The sequence below is a fragment of the Bacillus rossius genome (assembly GCF_032445375.1).
Source record: "Bacillus rossius redtenbacheri isolate Brsri chromosome 9 unlocalized genomic scaffold, Brsri_v3 Brsri_v3_scf9_2, whole genome shotgun sequence".
Taxonomy (NCBI): domain Eukaryota; kingdom Metazoa; phylum Arthropoda; class Insecta; order Phasmatodea; family Bacillidae; genus Bacillus; species Bacillus rossius.
This window is the reverse complement of record NW_026962013.1, coordinates 28,887,982-28,910,138: the sequence shown is the minus strand read 5'-3', so window position 1 is coordinate 28,910,138 and position 22,157 is coordinate 28,887,982. Positions and strand designations below refer to the sequence as shown.

General features: G+C 37.4%; 1 protein-coding gene across 1 annotated transcript; it reads left to right on the top strand.

Annotated features, from left to right (window-relative positions):
• Window positions 1-57: 57 nt before the first annotated feature.
• LOC134542889 (uncharacterized) lies at window positions 58-21,353 on the top strand. The gene is made up of 7 exons (XM_063387474.1): window positions 58-112; window positions 1,163-1,310; window positions 2,865-2,908; window positions 13,630-13,767; window positions 17,702-17,869; window positions 20,992-21,164; window positions 21,204-21,353. Exons 1-7 carry the CDS (start codon window positions 58-60, stop codon window positions 21,351-21,353), a joined length of 876 nt encoding a protein of 291 aa, XP_063243544.1.
• The last annotated feature ends 804 nt before the right edge of the window (window positions 21,354-22,157 follow it).

Here is a 22,157-nt window from a genome sequence, read left to right as displayed (position 1 = left end):
AAACTCATCTGATAATCTTGTCTCTACACGAAACTTCACGGAGAGAGGGGTATAAGAATGTACTGGAATGCGTGCAAGTACACAAGTGAAGAGCAAGTTTGTGAGTACGCAAGTATGTGACAAGTGCTCAAGTATGCAGATGTGCTATGATGCAAACATGCCGTCAAGTGCCGCAACCCTGAACCGTCTTCCCCCTCGCTATCAGTATCTCAGTTCTGATTATTGCTCATTTAGTTGCCCTCTTGATTGTTTCACTTTCGTTATTACTCTACCAGCTGTTAAGAAGTTTCACTTCAAAAGTATATGAAAAATGCTCGTGTTTGTTTTTTTTTGAAGAGGGAGCTACAATTTTTGAGCGCTGTAAAAATTCTGATCTCATGAGGAAAATAAGTACGTGATGGGGGAATCGGGAGAGAAGGGAAATAGTCAGGTATGAGTAGGGGAATCCAGAGAGGAGGAGACAGCAGGGAAAAGGTAGAAATGATGCAGTATATTGCACAATTGCATGCTTGCATACTTCTACACTAGCACACTAGCACACTGCACACTACCACACTTGCACAATAGCACACCTGCATGCTTGCTGACTTTCACACTCGCATACATACTTGCGCAATGGCATAACTAATTGTTTGCATACTTGCATACATATATATTGTTTTGTATGTAACCTCCGACACAGAGAATAATGTTTCCTATGCCTAATAATATAATCAAGAAGTTTCACTGCTGTTGGTGCGTGGACTCTGTGCACACAATTTTTGTTTCTGCTGTTAAAGAATTCTGCTGTTATTAGTAGAGACCGGAAAAATTAGCGAATTCATTTCGCAATAGGCTAAAATACAAATAGTTATACCTCAGTGCTGCCTCTGCTATTGGCTCACAATTCACCTGGATGACTCTGGGCCAATGAGAAACACCCAACCAAAGCTTTATCGAATCACAGGCTGCTGCTACGTTGGGACGTCTCACAAGACAGCAGCCAATGAGTGGGTGACATTTGACCGAGTGTACGTGGAACTATGGAGTTCATCCTGCAGGTCATTGAACCCGCGAATTTTTCCGGTCCCTAGTTGAGTTTTTGGTGGAATATTTGTCTTGAGCCACTTGTTGACGTGGGTAGTGTTTGATGTTTTACATTGTGGAGGCATTGGGCTCGCAGGGAACGTGTCGTTCGATTGGCGGCGAGGTGAGGGCAAGATCTCCAAGCAGCAATGGTTCTCAAGAGTAGTCGGTGAGCACGGTCGTAGGCCAGACCATGATAACATTATCGAGCCGTGTGTGCTGCGCACCATGATGGAGCAGTCTTGGTCTGCGAATGTGTCATTATTTGACAGCAATGTGAATGAACAGGTACGAACGTCAACAAATTTGTATAAAATATTGTTCTAAATGAGTGATGACTAAATTCACTGATCCAAGGGGTTAGACACACATGAATTAATATTATTTTTTACTCTTTTTTCTATCCTTTTTTAAGTTTTGTACAGTGACCAATAAATACGGTATGTGGCATGAGTTGAAGTAACTAAAAATTCTGTAAAAAATTTACAAGAAATTAAAAGAAAAAACTAAAAATTTAAAGAATTTATAATGGAATTAATAACATGATTACATAAATAGATATAATATTTTTGATTATTATTGAGACAATAATGTTCGTTCTACTGACAATTTATTCAACAAACATGCAAACTAGGTAACACGCAGCTAAGTGTTAACAATTAAAGTTCTTTAATCGGGCTCTCAGTGTATGGTTCGGCACATTTTTCAATCCGGCTTCAATCAAGCTGCTAACATACACGTTTTTTCAGGTGGATTCTTTCTGTTTGACTTTGGCTGCCAGGTGGCATTATCTGCCTGCGATTTCAGTTAACTCAAATTTTATTGTAACTGTAAGTTTTTATTTCAATACAGTGTGAAAGTTTTCTAGTGGGTTGAAATTTAACATTTTCACATTCATTTTTCCAGTTAAAAATGTATTGACGTTCAATATTCAAAAAAAAAAAAATTGCTGAACCGCAATGCCAGTGGTCCTTACATTGCTGAATTAAAGACCTTTTACCTGTACTTCGAATAAAGTTGTGTAGGTTTAGGCCTGTGCCAATACTAGTTTTTTTATACAGTGCAAATACATATATCGAATGGTTAAAACATTTGCAAAGCAGAATCAAATTGTGCATATTGTTCTCTGCAAACTGTATTTATTACACTTAATGTATTAATTATAGCATTGAAGTAAAAAAAATAATGGTTTAATGTTTGTAATATTTGAACTGATTAACTGACTAATCAGTTGGGTCCTAAATATATAACACCATTTAATAAAAATTATAAAATAACACTGCATAACATTAATTTTGACCTTTCGTAAAAGCAAATTGAGTGTCGTCACCTTGAGATTTTTTTTAAGAAACCAAATTCTTTTTATGCATAACATATATATATAACAAAAAAAAAAAACTAAATAATTCCATAAGCAAATGCTATGCTTCAAAATGTTTTAAAGCTTTGCAACAAACAAAAGTTTCACGTCCGATGCAAAGCTTTGCATAACAACCGAAGCTTCAAAATAAAGGAATAGTAAATGTCCTGGCGAAGTATAATAAAATTTAAAAAAAACTTTGATTTGCTTAGTCGAGGCTTTGCACAGGTCTACTTAGGTTTTGTTGGAACTGAACGAGAAACTGTACAATTATTATTGTGTGCCAATGAACCATTACATTAAATATTCCTTGTGTTGCAGCAACCCCTCTGGACATGTGGGCTGGCCTCTCAGGCATTGGGTGTTTCTGAAGGAACTTCGCGGATGAGGATTCCATCGCGGCAGGCTGTGATGCCGTATGACCATGTGGTGTTTCCAGGCGGGTTCCTGACCATGTGTACACGCTCCGCGTCGTGGCGGCAAGTAAGGTGAGCCTCAGTTACACTGGGTGAGTTTACTAGCCGCAGGTGGCAAAAAAAAAGCTAGTGAGCTTTAGTGTGTGTTGTCTTCAGCTCAGCAAGTGTCAATTACCTAATTTCTACCTTATTCAGATGAATTGCTTGTGAAGTAATTTAGTTTATGACAAAAAAAACAATAGAAACAAAGTGTCTTTATGGGTACAGTTCGATACAACTCACCAAACATATACTATTCTGTAGGGTAAATAAATTTAGTTTAATTACTCACAAGAAATTTGCAGTGAGATAACATTTCAAAAATTAAATCAGTTTGCTTTCTAGCTATGGTTCTTTTTATTTTTTAATTTCTACTTTTAATGTTGGTATACAACAAACTCACGAGGTGTTCTACATCAAATATTATTAAGCTTAATTGGAGATTACATGAACCAGTAATATTATGCTTTACCTTAGTTTATTGCATCCGTTTAATCTTTGTTTATATGTACAAATTTTAACAAAGATATTGGACAAGTTATTTTATAACAAAATACAATGATAAAGTTATAAAACACCAAATTAACAATATGTAGTGTAATTTTTATTTTTTGAAACAGGCAGTGTCTCTGTAGTAAGTGTATGTGATTTTTATCAATTTTAACTCCAACTGTGTGTTAAAAAGATATTCATTTAAATGATGTGGTGCAAGGGTCAATTTTGATCTAAATTAAATGCCTAAGCTAACTAACATTTGATTGGATAAGGGTTAATACTATGTCGGTCAAAATAGCTTTGCAAATAACTCATTATTTTGGAACCATTTTGAAAGATAAAAATAGTTACTGTGAAAATCCTTAGAAGATAGAATAATGCTATTGCGGACTTCTATGTAGGCCTTTTCAAGACCCACAACTCTATAGTACATTCATTTGATGTATCAGTCATGTATATGTCAGCATAAGGCACATAAACACCCTAAAAAGTCTTTTTTATGACATGATTATAAAATAGAGATTTCTCTACTATCTTTAAATTTAATATGAATGAATTATGCACATAAACATTCTGGAAGAAATTTTCTAAAGAACCGAATCAAAATCCATTGTGAAGTTTAGAAGAAGTAAGCGAACATAAAGATTTGGATACCAACTTTGTTTAGTACTACATTTAGAAATAATATGTTTGTAAACAGCATATTTATTTTGATTTATTTTTACCTTCAGATTTTTATCATTAAAATTTGCTGCTTTCATGATAAAAACATTTGTCAACTATTATTTCAAATTATATTTTTCTTCCTTCCTTTCTGTGAGTAACCAATGCTAAAATATGTAATTTGTGTTTGGAGTTTCACACAAAATTTACTTGAAGTTTTGCTCACAGCTTGCAAACTATTTTAGAGGAATATCTTTTTTTAGAAATCCTTATTTAAAGCAGAATATTTCGTATAATGATATGAATTTAAAAAAATTTCCTAACAATCGTTTTTATATTAGTCATCTCATAACAAAAATAATCCAAAATATCTAACTGGGACAAATTTTCACATTGTGATCCTTCTAGAAACATTTTCAAACACATTTGTAATTTACTTAATGGGCTTTTTAAGACATTTGTAAATCCAGTTTTTGACAAATGATAATCTTCGTTGTGTTTCCTTCACTGGCACCGGCAGTGATGGGAGCAGTTTGAGTGAAACCCTCTGCATTCAACGCCGACTGTCAATGTCAGTTAACCATACTGCCAACCGTCAAGGTGGACAGTTCCAATAGAACAGTACCTTCAGATGGCAGTATGCAGTGTACCGGCTTTGAATATATATACTGTATAGAAGTCGCCAGCCCAGGTTAAAATTTCTAATACGGTTTTGAGGTAGTTGGTTAATTCACCGCTGCAATCGCCACCATCTCTAGGGCATCGACTTGTGGTGGTCCCTAGCAGACAAGTGTCGAACTCTTCAAACACCCCTTCCCCCTTCTCCAGAATGACGTTGAGCTGCAGTGAATGATGGATGAGGGGTGCGGGGAATGACAGCGGACGACAGCGCTGCGCTCTAACGTGTAAATAACAACTAAGACGATACAGGGCGTTACGGCAGCGCACTGCAGCGGTGAAGTTCCCAAGCTGCTCATCATACGATTCTGAAAAACGTAGAGTAAATCCTATCCACTCGCGACTTCTATACAGTATATATATTCAAAGGTACCGGTAATGGGTGTTAACTGAAGGCCATATTTCAATAGTCGTAGATATCTGTTTAAAAAGAAAAAGAAAATTTGAGTTATCCACACATTCATGTTCATACAGGTCATTTTAAAGGAAGGTTAATCCTTAGCAACAGGCCATGAACTGCAATGTTTCTGGTACCTATCTCATTGACGGAATTTTTCACCACTCATTTGTGTTAAACGTACTGTATCTCAAAATGCAACGAATGGGAGGTGTACCGCTGCTGAAATAAGGCCTTCAAATTTCTCTTGTTCAATGTCTGGTTGTCTGATTCAGGTGGAAGCCCAGTGGATTCAGCCCGGGCAGCTGTCGAGACAGCAACCTATAAAGGGGACCTCAGCCATTGGACGAAGAGATACACGTTGCGAATACAGGACATGCAAATTATTGTCACTTTTTCCCAAAGAAATAGAGAGTAGATTGAACACATGGTTAGCAATGGTTGCCTTAGAAAACACCTCAGGAATGTACAACAAAGATGAATAAATAAACACCCAGAGAATAAGCCAATATTTGCTGATGTCAAATGTTACATGCTTAGACTACACAGAGAACTCTGTGGAAGGAATTGAGTAATTTCTGAGGAATTTTCTACAACATGCATTAACCAGCAATGGTGTATAGTATGTGCAAGAATTATGTTAAATCCAGGTGTGAAGCCATTCTTTTTCTTCAGCTAAATGTTGCTCCATATTGGTTACATGTCCAAAACATTGGCTGAAGTGTATTGTTTGCATTGTGGAAACAGTATTATTAATGTATATGGCTTTTTTTTTATGAAAGTGACTGTTTTTAAGGACGGAGTTCTTAATTTATTTTTAGTAATTTATTTTTTGTTGTTAATGGCAGCCAGGTAAATTGTATTTTAGTTCAGACTTTATGAAGCACAATTGCTGTAATGCTTTGGGCGAAACAATATGGCGATGGCAAAGTTAAAAAGTGACTTCAATCATGTCTCAGCATGCCATCTCCTGACAATTCCCTTCTCCGAGGCAAGAATCATTCAAAGAACAATACAGAAAATAATTGTGAGTTCTTAATTTTTCCATGATTCAAGTGCCAGTGCTCTGCCTCTGTGTGTGTTCCTAGTTTTCAGTGCTGAAGATGATAAATAATTATTTAAGATCCGCACAGAATATTCAGATATAGTGCAGTCTGTGGACTATGGTAAAGTTATCCATTCCTTTGCAAAGAGGAAAGTTAATCGCATGGCAATGTATGTTATTCTGTAGTTGTAATTTTGAATGTAAATATTATAATATACTAGCTGCAGTACCCGGCGTCACAGAATAAACAATTGATAACATAAGCGACAAAATGTGATTTTATCCTTGGTTAGTGCGTACTAGCAATCTTATGCTCTCGGGGCGTACACAAATGTAAATAAACAATGTTTTCCCATTGAAAGTAAGGGGCGTATGATTTAATGAACCGTTTGTGTGGTAGTAAATACAATAATTCGTCGTAATTTCACAAATATGTTTGAATTCATAGTATTTAGAGTATTCATGTGTGATTCCAATCAACATTATTCTTTTGTAGTTGCTAGTTCGTGCGCATTCTAGACTTGTGTTCCGTGATTCAGGGAATTGTGCAGTAAATTCCGAACAAATTTATTTCAGAAAGAATGCATAATTTTTGGTGTAACTCGTCGACATGTTATTAAATAATGATTGAAAGCCAGTAGGCGTCTTCTTGTCCATCTCGTTTGCTGGAAAGAATGCGTAATATTTGTGTAACTCTGTGCTTACTGCCATGCAACGTGTCTCAATGCCTTCATTTATTTATTTTTTGCCACAATTCACCTAAGACTACAGCAATCAAAATGTAGAGTGATTTTTGTCTATAATTTAATATGCCATTTATATTACAAATGCCACACTTAACATACATGTGATTTATTTTCCTGTAGGCCTAATGTAATATTGTTGAGAGTGAATTTCTTTAAGTCGTTGCTTTTAATTGGCCCCTACGTTATGTAGTTAACACGTATAAAATATGTATTTACATACTTATAATAAACTTTGTAAATGCACATCATATCTAGGTATTTCTAATGTAGGCCTAAATAGCTACCTACTTTTTTTGGCTTGTTAAATAAGTAGAATTTCATAACAAATTAATTTAACATTTAAGTTTACTTAACCATTTTCTTATTGACATTAACTGAAGAAACTTTCTTGTCTGTAAATTTTAGCTCTTAATGGGAGGACAACATATCATTATGTCATTTTGTTTAGCTTATTTTGTCCATCTTGTCAGATCTTTTGTGTTTACACGTTTGTACAAAGATATTAGACGTCAATACAAAACAACAAAAAAACCTTGCATAATGTTAATCAATGTACGCAAATGTGAAGCCTACATAATTAAATCATTTACAATGCCAGAATTCACTCGCAATCACTAACTAATACAGTACTTAATTCAAATCCGACTTAACTGCTATCCCAGCATTGGCTAAACGCGCCCCGAAAAGATGGCGACCGAAAAGTAAACAAACGATGAGCGAGTACGCGGGTAAACCCACTTTGTCGCTTCTGTTACCAATTGTTTATTCTGTGCCGGCGTTGCCCGGGCTGAACACCGGGTAAAGGGGACCTTTTTCGAAATCAGATGTAGTTAGTAAATATCTTCTTAATTTGAATGTCAAGTATGCAAAATAATTTACATCACTTTCAGATCCCGACAGACGTTCTGCCAGTGTTTAGTTATTTACCTGTATATATCTAAAATTGGTGGTCTGTATGTAGTCTAGACTCTATAAAGCACTATAGAAAAAACCTAAAAAATAAGAAATACTAATATTGAAAAGATTCCATTATCTAGCTAATGCTCGGCATGCATTGCAATGCCTTAATTCAGTTTTGTTTTTTAATATGTTTGAAGTAGTTACACATATACAAATAATATATATATATATATATATATATATATATATCTATTTATCTCTTTATATCTACATATATACATATATACCTCCCACTATCTCTCTCTTCTATATTAAATCTCTATATAGCTCTATACATCTATATATCTCTTTATCTAACCCATTTAATTATCTATACCTCGCTCTATCTCTATTTATCTCTCTGTCTCTCTATCTCACTCTATACATATATCACTCTATCTCTGTCTCTCTTTTATATTTACATAAATTGTGTCATGCGTGCGCACAACAAAAACAGACGAAGTGCCGCTATATAATATGAAATAAACACATTTTTTGAAACGATTTGTGCTCCAACTATTGCAAAATAGTTATACCGTCTCAGAAACCTTCACGAGCATGCGCATAACCACTCACCAAAATTTCATCGCAATCGGATGAATGGTATAGGAACGCATACGGCACAAACAAACGAAAATTAAAGACATGACAAACGCATCAAACGTTGGTGCGTTTAAAATTCAAGGCAACTAACTCTATCTATTGACGAAGTTAAGAACAAAACTCTTATGAGCGCCTTTATTTTGCTAGCCGCTGCGAGCTCCACTAAGTGGGCTGGTCGCACCAAGGAGAAAAATATGAATTTTCCGGACATTACTATGTGTATGATCGTGTGTCAGACATAGAGAAATGACACTCACTCACTATTTGTATGTGTAGGCCTATGACCTATGATTTTTTCTGTTATAAAATGAAATTATCCCTTTTTCACTCCCTTAGGGATGGAATTTCATATTAATATGTGGTCTATGTGTTAATCCAGGTAATGAGCTCGCTGTAGGTAGGGAAGGTTGATCAAGTGATAATTGATCAGCTTTCGACCGGGGTTGAGAAATATAAAATTCTATTAAAAATTAGGGGTTGGTAATAGAAGTGTGAAAATTTAGGGTTGTATGTATTTTTAATGCCATATTATAAAAAAAAAATTTTAAAAAATTTGTCAAAAAAATTAAAAAAAATTTTTTAGTGGTGGACAACCCTTATCACTTAGGGGTATGAAAAATAGATAGTAGCCGATTCTCAGACCTACTGAATATGCATACAAAATTTGATACAAATCGGTTAAGCCGTTTCGGAGGAGTATGGTAACTAACACTGTGACACGAGAATTTTATATATAAGATATGAAAATTGTTAATACTTGTATTTTTGTTTGTACGCTATTTGTCAATTTTATAAAGTAAAATTAGTTTAAAAAAAAAAGTATAAAATAATTGAATTTTTTGTTAAATAACTAGGCCTGTGTGAACATTAGTTTTCTGATGCAAAGCAAATATCAAATCAAATGTTTTAAGTATTTGCAAAGTCAAATTTAATTGCAAATATTGTTCTCGGCAAAGCTGTATTAATTAAACTACACGTATGAAATACAGGATTGAAGTTAAAAAAAATAATAATTATATATTGTATAATGTTTAAACTGGTTAAGTAATTAACCAATTGGGCTCTATATGTAACATAATTCAATAAAAATTATAAAATAACCATGCATGATTAAGCAATTCATAAAAGCAAACGGAGTGCCATCTTTTGATTTTTACAAGTAACCAAGCATAACAAGCAAAACATATTCAACACAAAAATTACCTAAATTTTTTCAAGAATCGAATCTTAGACTTGCAGTGTTTTAAAGTTTTGCATTAAATGCGCCACAGGTACTTAAGCAGCGACGCTAGCCTCCGCGGGAGTTCCGCGAGCGTTCCATGATAGTTCCGAGTGCGTGGAGAGTTCGGCGAGTGCAGGGAAGTGCGACACCGGCGAATAGAGTGAGAGACCCCTCGAGAGCGGCATGACGTGGAGCGACGGGACCGTGAGAGTGCGACTGAGTGGCGAGAGACTGTGTGTGTGGACAGGCGCCTGGTAAGGGGCGAATCACTGTTGAGCCTGGCTCCAGTGAGTGGTGCGAACTGCTGAACTTGACAGACATTGAGAGACTTGCGAATAAACATTTTTAAGTGCCAGTGATTGGTGATCGGATATTGTTTAAGTACAATTAGTTATCAGTAATGTAAATATTAGTAATTAATAAAACTGTAATATTGGGCTACATCTTACGAACCTAGTTCTCCCCACAATAGATCGTAACAGTACTAAAATTAAGAGTTGGTTAAGTCTGCTACACAAACTATATATGGAAAATAATTGTTGAAATATTTAAATTATGAATTAAAAATATTGTGTTTTTAATTATGTAGCTAACCGTACTTTACTTAACCTAACTTAACCTAACCAACTAACCTTTCCTTTCAGTTCCTATTTGCCATATTTTCCAAGACCTACTGCTCTAAATATTTATCCAGAAAATTTTCATAAACCGCAAAATACCATAAAATCCAATGCAATCAATTTCATAAAATATTTTAAAAAACGTGAATTTTTTTTAAAAAGCTATATTTTCTAATAGTGACTAAATGAGCTCATATTTACATATTTAAACCCTAGGTATTCAAGATTTTTTGTTGTTAATGGCAGCCAGGTAAATTGTATTTTAGTTCAGCAATATTATAAACACAATTTCTGCTAATTTGATCTGGAATCTTAAACCATTATTTACTTATTATTTATATTTTTAAGTCACAGCATGTTATGTTATAGATACATATAGCAAGTAAGCTGCTACTGTATACATAGTTTTAGATTGATTGTGACTTTTGTTTTATATGCCTTTTACTATTTTAATGGCCATATTAATGGAGTGTCCGTGTTTTGTAGTGGTGTAGTCCATAGTTGTTGATTATTATTAATTTTTTTCCCCCCACTTCTGGTGTATGTAATTAAACGAATACAAATAATATTTTGTTTTCAAGTTTTAAATGACAAATACACCGTGTTTAAAATAGTTCACGCAATTATTCTGTTACTGTTGAGTGAGACAGTAGTGAAAAAAAAAAAAAACTTTGAATACTTGTTGCATGTTTAAATCGTCGCTTATTGTTCATGTGTTTTGGTTATGAAGTCCCATTAAAACATCATAACAGGCTATTTATATCGCACAAATGACATAATCTCAACATTAAATGTTGGTATACGACAAACTCTTGAGGTATGCTTCTGTACTCTGTTTTTCATTTGCAGTAGATGACACAAACCCAATATAATTTTGTCTGACGTTTGTTAGCCTTTCTTAATTTTCTTTTATTTTCTTCCCAGTTTTGAGCACCTGATTTATGTCAATATTCCACAATTTCCTGGAAAAATTTAGCATGTTGTATGTTACGTGATTTGGATTTTTAAATAAAAAAATAAAAAATAAAAAATTTGCACGCATCTATGAGCTTAATGATACTGCTCTAATATTTCGAACTCTGATCAAAACTGGACTCAATGTATATTTAATATGTCAAGCAACCAATATTTTTTAAGCTACACTAATTTATTATTTGCATTTTCAACGATACACACCACTGTTTCTTGCGTGACATTCCTGATCTTTGTACTTACTGATCTTTTAATTAATATTCCAAGCAAACTGGAGACATCTGGAACGAAAAAAAAACAAAAAAAAACACATGCAACACGATTATGCTTCGCCAACTGTGTATGTATGCAGTGCCCACTGTAACCCGCTAAAAATGAATGAATACAGCAAGGTTTTTAACATCATTGTGCCGCCAAGCGACAACCAAGCCAATGTGTGTAGATCCTGGGGGCAGGGAGACCTGGTCCCCACTGGAATCAAAAAGCCCCTCAATCAGCTTGGTAAGCTGATAAATTCTATGGAAGTTTCATGGTGAAACAGAAGTGAAAGATAATTTAAATTTATTTATTTTGTTTATTTATTAACTTTTGTTACTTGCCTACAAACAGTTTTGGAAACCTTGGTGGTAGGTACAAACAAGAAACATAAGAGGCAACAACAATATTACAAACAAACTAAACACAAAATGAACAAATACTAATAAAACAACAAATATTAATACAAGGAAACAACTATAACTATAAACAAAAGTTCTACGATATTAAAAACAAATAAGTACTAACAGAAAAAATACAAAAAACAATTATATAAACATAGAAAAAAATAAAATAGTATAAATTAATTAAACTTAAGGATGGGCAGATGATATAATTTTTTAAGGTGAATTTCATTACTATGTAGTTAACTGAAAGAAGCTCTAATATTTGTTGAAATGATTTATAAGATTGTATACAATATCATTCTTTTTTTAAGGTACATAGAAAAGATGGCTTATGGCTGTTAAAAGAAGGAATTTTAATGCCAGTATTTTCGAAATAATGTTGTATTTCAAAGTGAAAAATTCCTTATGACTATTCAAGTGTCCAAAAATATTTTTATTATTATGGTCTTAGTATTTCATAGTATGTTCTTCAAAAGGATTCAGTAGTGCAAGCTATTTTATTTTTTTTGTAACTATTCAAAATTATAATTTTAACTTTACTTTTAGTTAATGTCAATTCAAATTTAATTATGGTGTATACAATTATTCAATGCACTAACAACAGAATTGAGAAGTTTTCACAAAAAAAAAATGACTTTGTGTAGTTCATCAGTAGTCACATTATTTAAAGTTTAGTTCTAAAATAAAAAAAATTACAATAGTAAGAAATTAAATGCTAATTATGTGAAAGAAATAAGCTACAATTAGATGAAGCCCATTTTGTTGCATTTACTTCAAGAGTTATTCTCCCTAAAAAAAAATCTCAAGGGTAAAAATAAATTTAAAATTATTTTTCAGTATAAATAAATATAAAAAATTTAATTAAATTTAATTCTGTTGGTTGGCCAAATATTTTAATAATTACATGTACTCTCTTGAAGTGAGGTGACTCAGTGGTGAGATAACAAACTGACTCCTATTCCGGGAGACCCGAGTTCGAATACTGGTGTGCCTGGGCCTATGATAAAATTCCATTCGTGACTTTTGTATTTAGAAACTGAAATGAAAATACTTTTGCAAACTCGAAATCACACATGTAAACAATTATGTGGCCGACGACATCCTAGCTGTATGAAATTTTTTTTAGGTCTTTCAATAATATATTTATTTTGTTTGGAAAAAAAAAGGGGGGGGGGGGGTGGGTGGAAGAAGTGTACCTTACAGACAGCCCTTCCCCCATTCTCCTCGTTGCAGGCCTGTATCGGTTCGGAAAAAAAAAAGTATAAATTATGTTTTGAAAATAAACAAACCAATAATTCTGAACAATTGAAAAAAAAAAAAAACCTTTGATCTCTGTTGGCGAAACCGACCTCCTGGTTGTTTTTGTTTTCAAGTGCTTTTGCTCGCGCGCGCATGTGTGCTTACCGATGGCATTCTTCCTTCCCCCCCTCCTCCCTGCTCGGTAGCCCCTTCGTCCAACCCGATCACATTCGGCAATGTTGCTGACCTCAGTGTTGGGATGGTCGCGACGGGTACGTGTATGGGGGAGGGGGGGGGAGGAGGAGACAAGCCCTGGTGTCAGGTGCACAGTCGGCTCGTCGTCAGCAGAGATCCCTCCACCCCCCCCCCTCCTGGTACACTTGTCCATTGTGGCGAGGGTATGGTGATGATGACGGCACAAGGGAACAGGAGCAGGGGTTGGGTAGGGGGGAGGGGGTTCTGGGACAGCCTCCCTGCGAGCCAGAAAGCCGTCAGGTGCACTCCAGAGGACCCCAGCTGTGGTGGTCGCCGCCGCCTGCAACTGCTGCTTGATCATGGTTCGAGTCCCGCTGGCAGCTTTGCTGCTGTCTTTGCTGTTCCGCGCAGGTGAGGAACCGACTGTACTTCTTCCACCTGCCGCTACAGCGCATTCTAATCCTAACACTTTCTGCGTGTGTGTGTGATTCCTTTTTCCTTTCGGCGAACAACACATCGCTTGTCATGGGTTATCAGTTTGGAATAGGCGTGTAAGCCAAGTTACGTACGTCTTGCTTAAATTATGCGCAGGTTATTTTTTGACAGGAAAAAAAAATGGCCAGAAATCGATTACAAAAGGCTCTTAATTAGTTTTAGTGCATCATGTTTTCCCTGCTTACATGTATGAAGTCAGGATCACGTAATTCGTTTCAATTTTCGACAGTTCTCAAAACCAGTACCAGTGGTGACGTTTTCCCAAATATCACTTGCAAAGCAACAAGTGGTGTTTGTATATGCGACAATCACACTAAGTTGTTTTTTTTTAAATAAAAAAAAAGTAAGCGGGTCTTTCAGTACTCGCCAGACATGTGTAACATCGAACCTCGGTAACGAACAAATCCACGTGTTCTCAAGTTACAAATGCACTAAGAATACGAAACACTGACTCAGAATTTAACGCAAAGTTCTTTAAAATAATGCTAAGCGAGATGAATATACAGAAATAGTTTTGAAATAGACTTCTCATCGCGAATCACACGTAGTTTCCGCACCCGCCGCTATAATTCGCTATCGGAGCAGCTAAGTCGACTGCAGAAATTTTAAACTATATAATGAAACGGCTCCGACACAAGCGTAAAGACCCCGGCTTTGGGCCTGATTTTCGACAAGGAATTTTATTAAAATGCTGTTAAAATTCATCAAACTTTTTATTCTATAATGTTACCTTTTGTTTTTGTGAACTTTGAATAGCGCCATCCACCACAGATGGCAGCACCGTGGTTACATATTTCCGTTCCGTTCACGAAATTACTCCAACCACATGCTGTATACCGAGAGCTGAGATGTTACACGTCACAAATTGTTGACAGAACAACGGAGGCAGAAGAATACGCAGACCATTGGTGCTGTCAAATTTGAGCCAAGATAAATGACGCAGACCACTTTTTTTTTTATAGGGTATTGATGATAGGCTTTAGTGAGCTAAATGTTACAAACTTACATCCTTTGCCACCAGGGCCGGATTTAGAGGTCTGGAGGCCTCGGGGCAACAGAGAGCGGAGGCCCCCTGGCCCCAAATTATTTTCCAAATAAAATGAAAAAAATTTTCAGTCGAGTTTTCCAATAAATAATTTATTGTGAAATCAAGTAGATTCTCTTAGTATTTAAAAAACATACATAAATATAATCGGAGACAAGAATTATATGAAATTAAATTTTAGTGTTAATGAATATTTCTGTTAATATTTAACAATAATATAATCATGTATGTACAAAGTACTCTAGGTAAAGGTAAAACAGTGAAAAAAGAATATCAAAGGAAAATATGTTTACTAGTGTTTACTTGTCGGAATTTAAAATTTTTTTTTCCCCGAAGTCTTTATTGTGGGGACCCTCCGTTTGTGGAGGCCCCGGGGCTTTGGCCCCGGTTGCTCCCCCTAAATCCGGCCCTGCATGCCACAAGTGGGGCTCGAACTAGTGACTCCATGGTTTGGGCCCAGGTACGCTGACCCATGTAGGCCTACCACTGAGGTCGGCCACTCTGTTCACAACCGCTCGCACATAACAACTCCCAACGTGGTGAAGGCTTGGTCTAGTTAGAGTTTTCAATTTCTTGACAATACTATTACTCGAAAGCGTTCCCTGTAAATGTATCACGATATCTCTTTTGAATTTGTTGATGGACCACAAAATTTTCCTCATCTGATGTCTACCAAACATTTCTCTCAAACAGTGAAAGTTTATACAAGTGATCGTTAGGGACACCTGTATTTCGCGAATAAATTTCGTGTCAAGGTATTTCACAAAATACTATAGCTTTTCTCCTGTGGTTATTGGCTGAGGTCGATGAGAGGTGTCGTCCCACTCTTGACGGGGCCAATGAGAATGTGGTTACCGTACTGCTGCACCCTCACAATTTACCATGACTCTTAGAAAAAGCTACAGTGTTTTGTGAAATACCTTGACATGAAATGAAATCGCGAAATACAGGTGTCCCTAGTGATCGTAGTAAAGAAAACGCGTGGGACTTTTTACCGCTGTTAGATGATAATCTTCAGTAAATATTCGTTGAGAAATAAGGTAATGATACCGTGATAAATTTACAGCAACATCCCTTAGTTAACAATAACGTGAAGCTTGGCCGCTAGACGGCGTATAGAGCTTCGCGTGTTTACGCGCCATTCAGAAACCGCTACAGATTTGTAAAAGTTGCCTGAGAACAGGTGGTTTCGTTTCATAGTTTCGTTTCCAACACGTTTTTAGGTAGATTTCGAAGAAAGACTGCCTATTGTAGCCGTTACCATACTGCGACTTTGGAATTTTTTTATATAGTTATTATTATTAAACATTTTTTTCGTATTCCATGCAGCTGATATGTTTCGAATGATTTTAACTAGATGCATCCAGCAGTGATTAGCATACAGCGAATTTCATTTTATGCCTACTAAAGTAGTTACTTTTTTTGACCAATTTTTCATCCCTTGCGTGGTCGTATAAAAATTTGCTTTCAGTTTTAAGATAACATTAAGATTGTTTAAAATAGACTCGAAAGAATTTGATAGTAAGGAAGATTTGAATTTTTTTAATTTCAACCCCGGTTTTTACGGAAATAGTCCGTTTCATCAAAAAAATGTTTCAGCTAAACGTTTAGATAATGACGTAGAAGTGATGCTATGGAATTCTCGAAAAAGCTGCTTGTGTTTGTGTTGAATATGTTCCTCCTCAGTTTTCGTAACGGCTAACGATTGACGCTACCAAATTTATTTTATTTTACTTAAAGTATCTACAATTATTTTATTCGCGTGGAAAATATTTATTGATTTATGCAGTTAGCTTTATGTGGATAGTGTGATTGAAAATGTAAACTCAAGAGGTCAGCTTTATAAGTTAAAATTTATTTTTAGTATTTGAACACTGATTTGAAATTTCAAAAGGACTCATGGACTTGTGAGATAAACTTTATAAATTTAATTTATGTTCAATTGGTGTGTTTTTGTTCTAAAAATAATAATAAAAAGGGCATAAGCAGATAAGAGGTATTATCAAAGGCAACGTGGGAACAAACCGCGGAAAGAGGCGCCAAAAAAGGTTCCAGTGTACGGATGCGAGAGTACAGGGCAAGGGATTTTTTTTAAAATTTGAGATCATATCGAATCCTTTTTGTTCAGTAACAATATACTAATGATTTATCTCTATCTGTAGATGATAAGCAAGAATTTCACTTCTGTCACCCGAGACACCACGCACACTTTATTTTTTCCAATTTGTGAAACATATACTAATATACGAATTATTGGGGAATTTTGAACTTTTTTGACGTGACAACGTCTAATAAATCGATGAACGCCGGCTGCACGCACGAAAAAGTGTCCCGTTACGCACATTGTTCCGTTACGCTGCGTCCCGTTACGCTCATTGTACGCTTGCGCCGCATCTATCTCTCTTCCATTCGATTGGCCTATGCGTCCGAGGAGAAGAAAGACAGCGGCAGCACACAACTTACATCTACACGTGAACTGTTTGGTCGACTGTTTATAAAGTGAAGTGAAAAGTTAATGTGGTTTTCATTGCTTATAACAACAACAATTTCGGCAATAAAGGTTAATTATTCTTGCATTTTAAAAATCTGATTACTAGTATAACTTCAAGTATTTATTATTTTATTATTAAAATAAAAATGATTCAATTTTATTCATAAACAGTATGCAATCATTTCATCAGTATTTTGTTATGACGTTGTCACGTTGAACTATCTTCTGTAAACCGACTTTACAGACAACCAATTTTTTTTTTTTCCCCCCCAACTCGTCCCGCGAGGTTGCCAGCAGGACCGACGCTGTTGCAGGCGCGCCGCTGCTCTGCTACGTGTGCGACGCCGCGGAGGACCCGTCGTGCGCCGACCTGTCGTCCAGCCTGTACTTCCGGTTCCGCCACCTGGGCAAGTGCAAGGGCTTCGTGGACGAGGACGGCTGGCCGATCGGGCGGCCGCTCTGCTACAAGACCGGCCGCCCAGGTGAGCGATGCATCATTCCCGCACCAACAGAAGGAAATAATTTTACAGCAAACGGTGGGTAAAGATGTTCTATTTCCCCCCCCCCCCCCCTTTCCCGAAAAACCCATCCATGAAATTAAAAATGCCAATTATAACCGTGTAACAAGAATGATAAAAGTAACAATAAATCCAAACCTTATGCTTTTTTTACGGATTAAAAAAATATATTATAAAGATTCATACTTTTTGCAAGCATTCAGGCCTAAGTGAGATGAATTACCCCCCTCTCCCCCACACACACAAATCTCTTACCCTCATGAGACTGAGGAACAACCTGTATTTATTGGCCTTGTTAGTTCTATCAATGTTTTTATTTACGTAAATTCGTATTTTACAATGAATGTAGTAGGCTACTTATGATTAATATTTATTTTAATCTTTTTTTTCCCTTTCATCTGGAATTAAATATTTCCAAATAACATTTCCTGCCTCAACGATTATGCATTTTTAACCTTGCATGATACTGGACACACTTAACTTCTAAAACGTTTTTAGCCCTGCCTCCACCAAGTAGGCAAGGTTAATTCCTTTGCCATTTCAAACAAAACAAAAAAAATGGAAGCTTTATTGCAAGCGGTATCATAATATTTTAAATAGTAAGCTGGAGAGGCGTAATCCCCCTTAAAGCGACCGGCGTGTTAGCTGCAAGCAATTTCAATCGGTGATCGTAATTTTTGTGAACTATGCTTGAATTTGAATACTGCGTGTGTTCATGGTCCCCTGGATTCAGGGCCCGGGCCTGGAGGGAGTTTGGACTTATACAATAGTAACCATAATCATATCCTGTATTTTCAGGTTAAATAACATTGTAAAAAGAGTGTAGGTAAGAAATAACCAAGCAATTATAATGTAGTACGGGGGGGGGGGGGGGACACGTATCCGATCCTGGGTCCAAGGCCGTAATCGAATGTGGGGTCATGCGTGTGTTATACTACAAGGACAGAAGACTAAACACCATTGATATGATTTTTACACTCTTTCATCGATATATAAGCTAAATAAGGCCACAAAGCCCTAGAAAAAAATGTGTGGGAGTGTTTAAGTACTCGTCAGAGATGTGTAACATCTAACCTCGGTTACGAGAAAATTCATGTGTTCTCATGTTGCAAATACACTTATAATACGAAACTTTGACACGAAATTTACAGTAGAATTCTTTAAAAAAAAGTTGAGCGTTATAAATATACGCAAATTGTGTTTTCATCTAAATTTCTGGACGCGAATCACGCGTAGTTTCCGCACCTGCCGCTGGAATTAACTGCCGAAGCAGTGGATCCTATAAAATAGAAAAAGACTTGAAAAAAACTAACTAAACCCGGGCTTTGAAGACCTGATTTTCGACAATGAAGTTTATTAAAACACTGCCCATCTCGTTAAAATTCATTAAACAGTTAATACTATAATTTTTTCTCTTTTGACTTTGTGAACTTTGGTTCGCGCCATCCGCTGTAGGTAGCAACACCGTCTGTTACACATTTTCGTTCTTTGACTTCCGTTCCATTCAGGAAATTACTCTCCCGGAATGCCGTATACGGAGAGCTTAGATGTTACACATCAAAAATTGTAAGGCTGCTCCTCCACATGCTAAAGAAAAAAAATCCCTAGTTACCTCAAACAAATTTGTTTACACATTTTGACTATTTATTTTACACCTACACAGAAGCTAGCATTTAAACATATATTTTTATGAACAACACATCATTTATTCACTTGCGACCCGTTTATTGTAAACTGAAAGCGTGACAGAACCGCAGTCCTTTTGTTCACAAGAAGTTTGAAAAGCACCGAGTGTCAACTGTGTTGTAATCAGTATTTTATTTACTCGGTAACTGTTCCGTATCGCGTATCCAATTTTATTCCTTGATGCTGATGGCATGATCCTGTACTACATGATGCTTACTGTACGTCGAAAGATCCTGGACACAACAAAACTTGTGTTATAGCAAAGAAGTATGAGTATTAGGTGAACACAAATTAAAAAAAAAGGGGGGTGGGGTTGTCTGTAAAGTTGGTTTACGGACGATAATTTTACGTGGTAACGTCATAGAAAACATGATGAAAAATTGCATACTTTTTAATTTTCAAATATTATTTACAGTTTTTGCAAATTTAATTTAAATAATTTGTTTAAATATAATCACGAACAATTAGTTAAAAAGCCCGCCTTAACCTGTTTGATATTATCGAAGATTTTCTCGCACGGTGGTTGGCAGTTCTTGCACACTTGGCTCAGGCGGAACGTGACAATTTTTCGTGCGTGCAGCCGGCGTTCATCGATTTATAAGACGTTATCACGTCAAAAAGAAAACCTGATGATTTTTTTAATTGTGATATTGGAGTTTTTTTTTTGGCCAGAATCTTCTGACGTACTAAATTTAAAAAAAACCAGCATTGTGTACCACAGGATCATGCCATCAGGATCGTGATATCGTAGAGACCGGAAAAATTCGCGAATTCATTTCGCAATAGGCTAAAATACAAATATGTAGTTATACCTCAGTGCTGCCTCTGCTATTGGCTCACAACTCACCTGGGTGACTCTGGGCCAAATGAGAAACGCCCGACCAAAGCTTTGTCGAATCACAGGCTGCTACGTTGGGACGTCTCACAAGACAGCAGCCAATGAGTGGGTGACATTTGACCGAGTGTACGTACAACTATGGAGTTCATCCGGCAGGTCATTGAACCCGCGAATTTTTCCGGTCCCTAGCAGGGGCGTAGACAGGGGGGGGGGTTAGGGGTTCAACCCCCCCCCTCCTTAGCACCAAATCTTTAATTAATTTCTTATTCATCACTCAAACAAATTTCATATTAAAATTAATAAAAAATTTACCATTACAATATTTAAATTTTAAGTATCGAAAACTGCTAAAATAGCACTATTTTACACCTTAAAATCCAAATTTTCCCGGGGGAGAATCCCCGGACCCCCCGCTTTAATACGGCGTGGGGGGGGGAGGGGGGCAAGCTTCTTAACACCCCCCATACACAAATCCTGGCTACGCCACTGGTCCCTAGTGATACGTGATAGTGTGCTGTGTACGGGCGGGCGTGCTCAAGTGCGCGCGTGTGTGTGTGCGCAGGCGCCGTGAGGCGGGGCTGTCTGTCCGCCGAGCCGCAGGCGTGCCTGGGCGAGCCCTGCAACGTGTGCGACTCCAACGGCTGCAACGGCTCCGCCGCCTCCGGTCGCAGCTGCCCGTCCTTCCTGTGGAGCGCGCTGCTGCCCGCCGCGCTGTCTGCGGCGCGGCGCCTGCTGGCCCGGTAGCCCGCGGTACTGCGCCTGCTGGCCCGGTAGCCCGCGGTACTGCGCCTGCTGGCCCGGTGGCCCGCGGTACTGCGCCTGCTGGCCCGGTGGCCCGCGGTACTGCGCCTGCTGGCCCGGTGGCCCGCGGTACTGCGCCTGCTGGCCCGGTGGCCCGCGGTACTGCGCCTGCTGGCCCGGTAGCCCGCGGTACTGCGCCTGCTGGCCCGGTGGCCCGCGGTACTGCGCCTGCTGGCCCGGTAGCCCGCGACCACGGCCCCCCCCCCCCCCCTTCTGCGGCTCTCGCGCACATGGGGTTTGCACGGGTGACGGGAAGCCTTCTTTTCACAGACGAGACAACCAAAAACCTGAAGTTCCCCGAAGTTCATGTTTTTTTTCCCCCCGTATCTTTAATGTAGCCAGGGCCGGTGCAAGGTAAATTGGAGCCCTAGGCGAAAAACCTTATTCCCCCCCCCGCCCCGGCTGGACACCCCAAAAAAATTTTCCTTGCCTCAAAATACATCACGTAATGTAAGCAGGCTTGTGTTTTTTTTTTACTTTTTTTACTTATTACAAATCATAAACAGGTCACCGTGGACTTTAATTAATTACTTATATCAATTTAAACATTCCAAACTGTTACGAAAATCCATTTTCATCTAGTTTCAATAATTGTTAAACATATTATATCAGCTGTTATGTGTCGTGCTGCGCCGCCCCCAGCTACTTGGCGCCCTAGGCGGTTGCCTAGTTCGCCTGTATGGACGCACCGGCCCTGAATGTAGCTATCCTAACCAAATCAACCGTCCACAAAGTATTTATAATGTAGCTAACCTAACCTAATTGACCATTAGTATCCTTTTATAAACACCGCCATATTTATTTACAATGAACAAAAAAAAAAACCGAAGATCCACGATTGGGGTTTGGCTCTCTCGTCTGTGAAAATATGGCTTCTCCACGGGTGACAGCCACAACCGATCAATTCCGAAGTTATCCGGAGTTTGC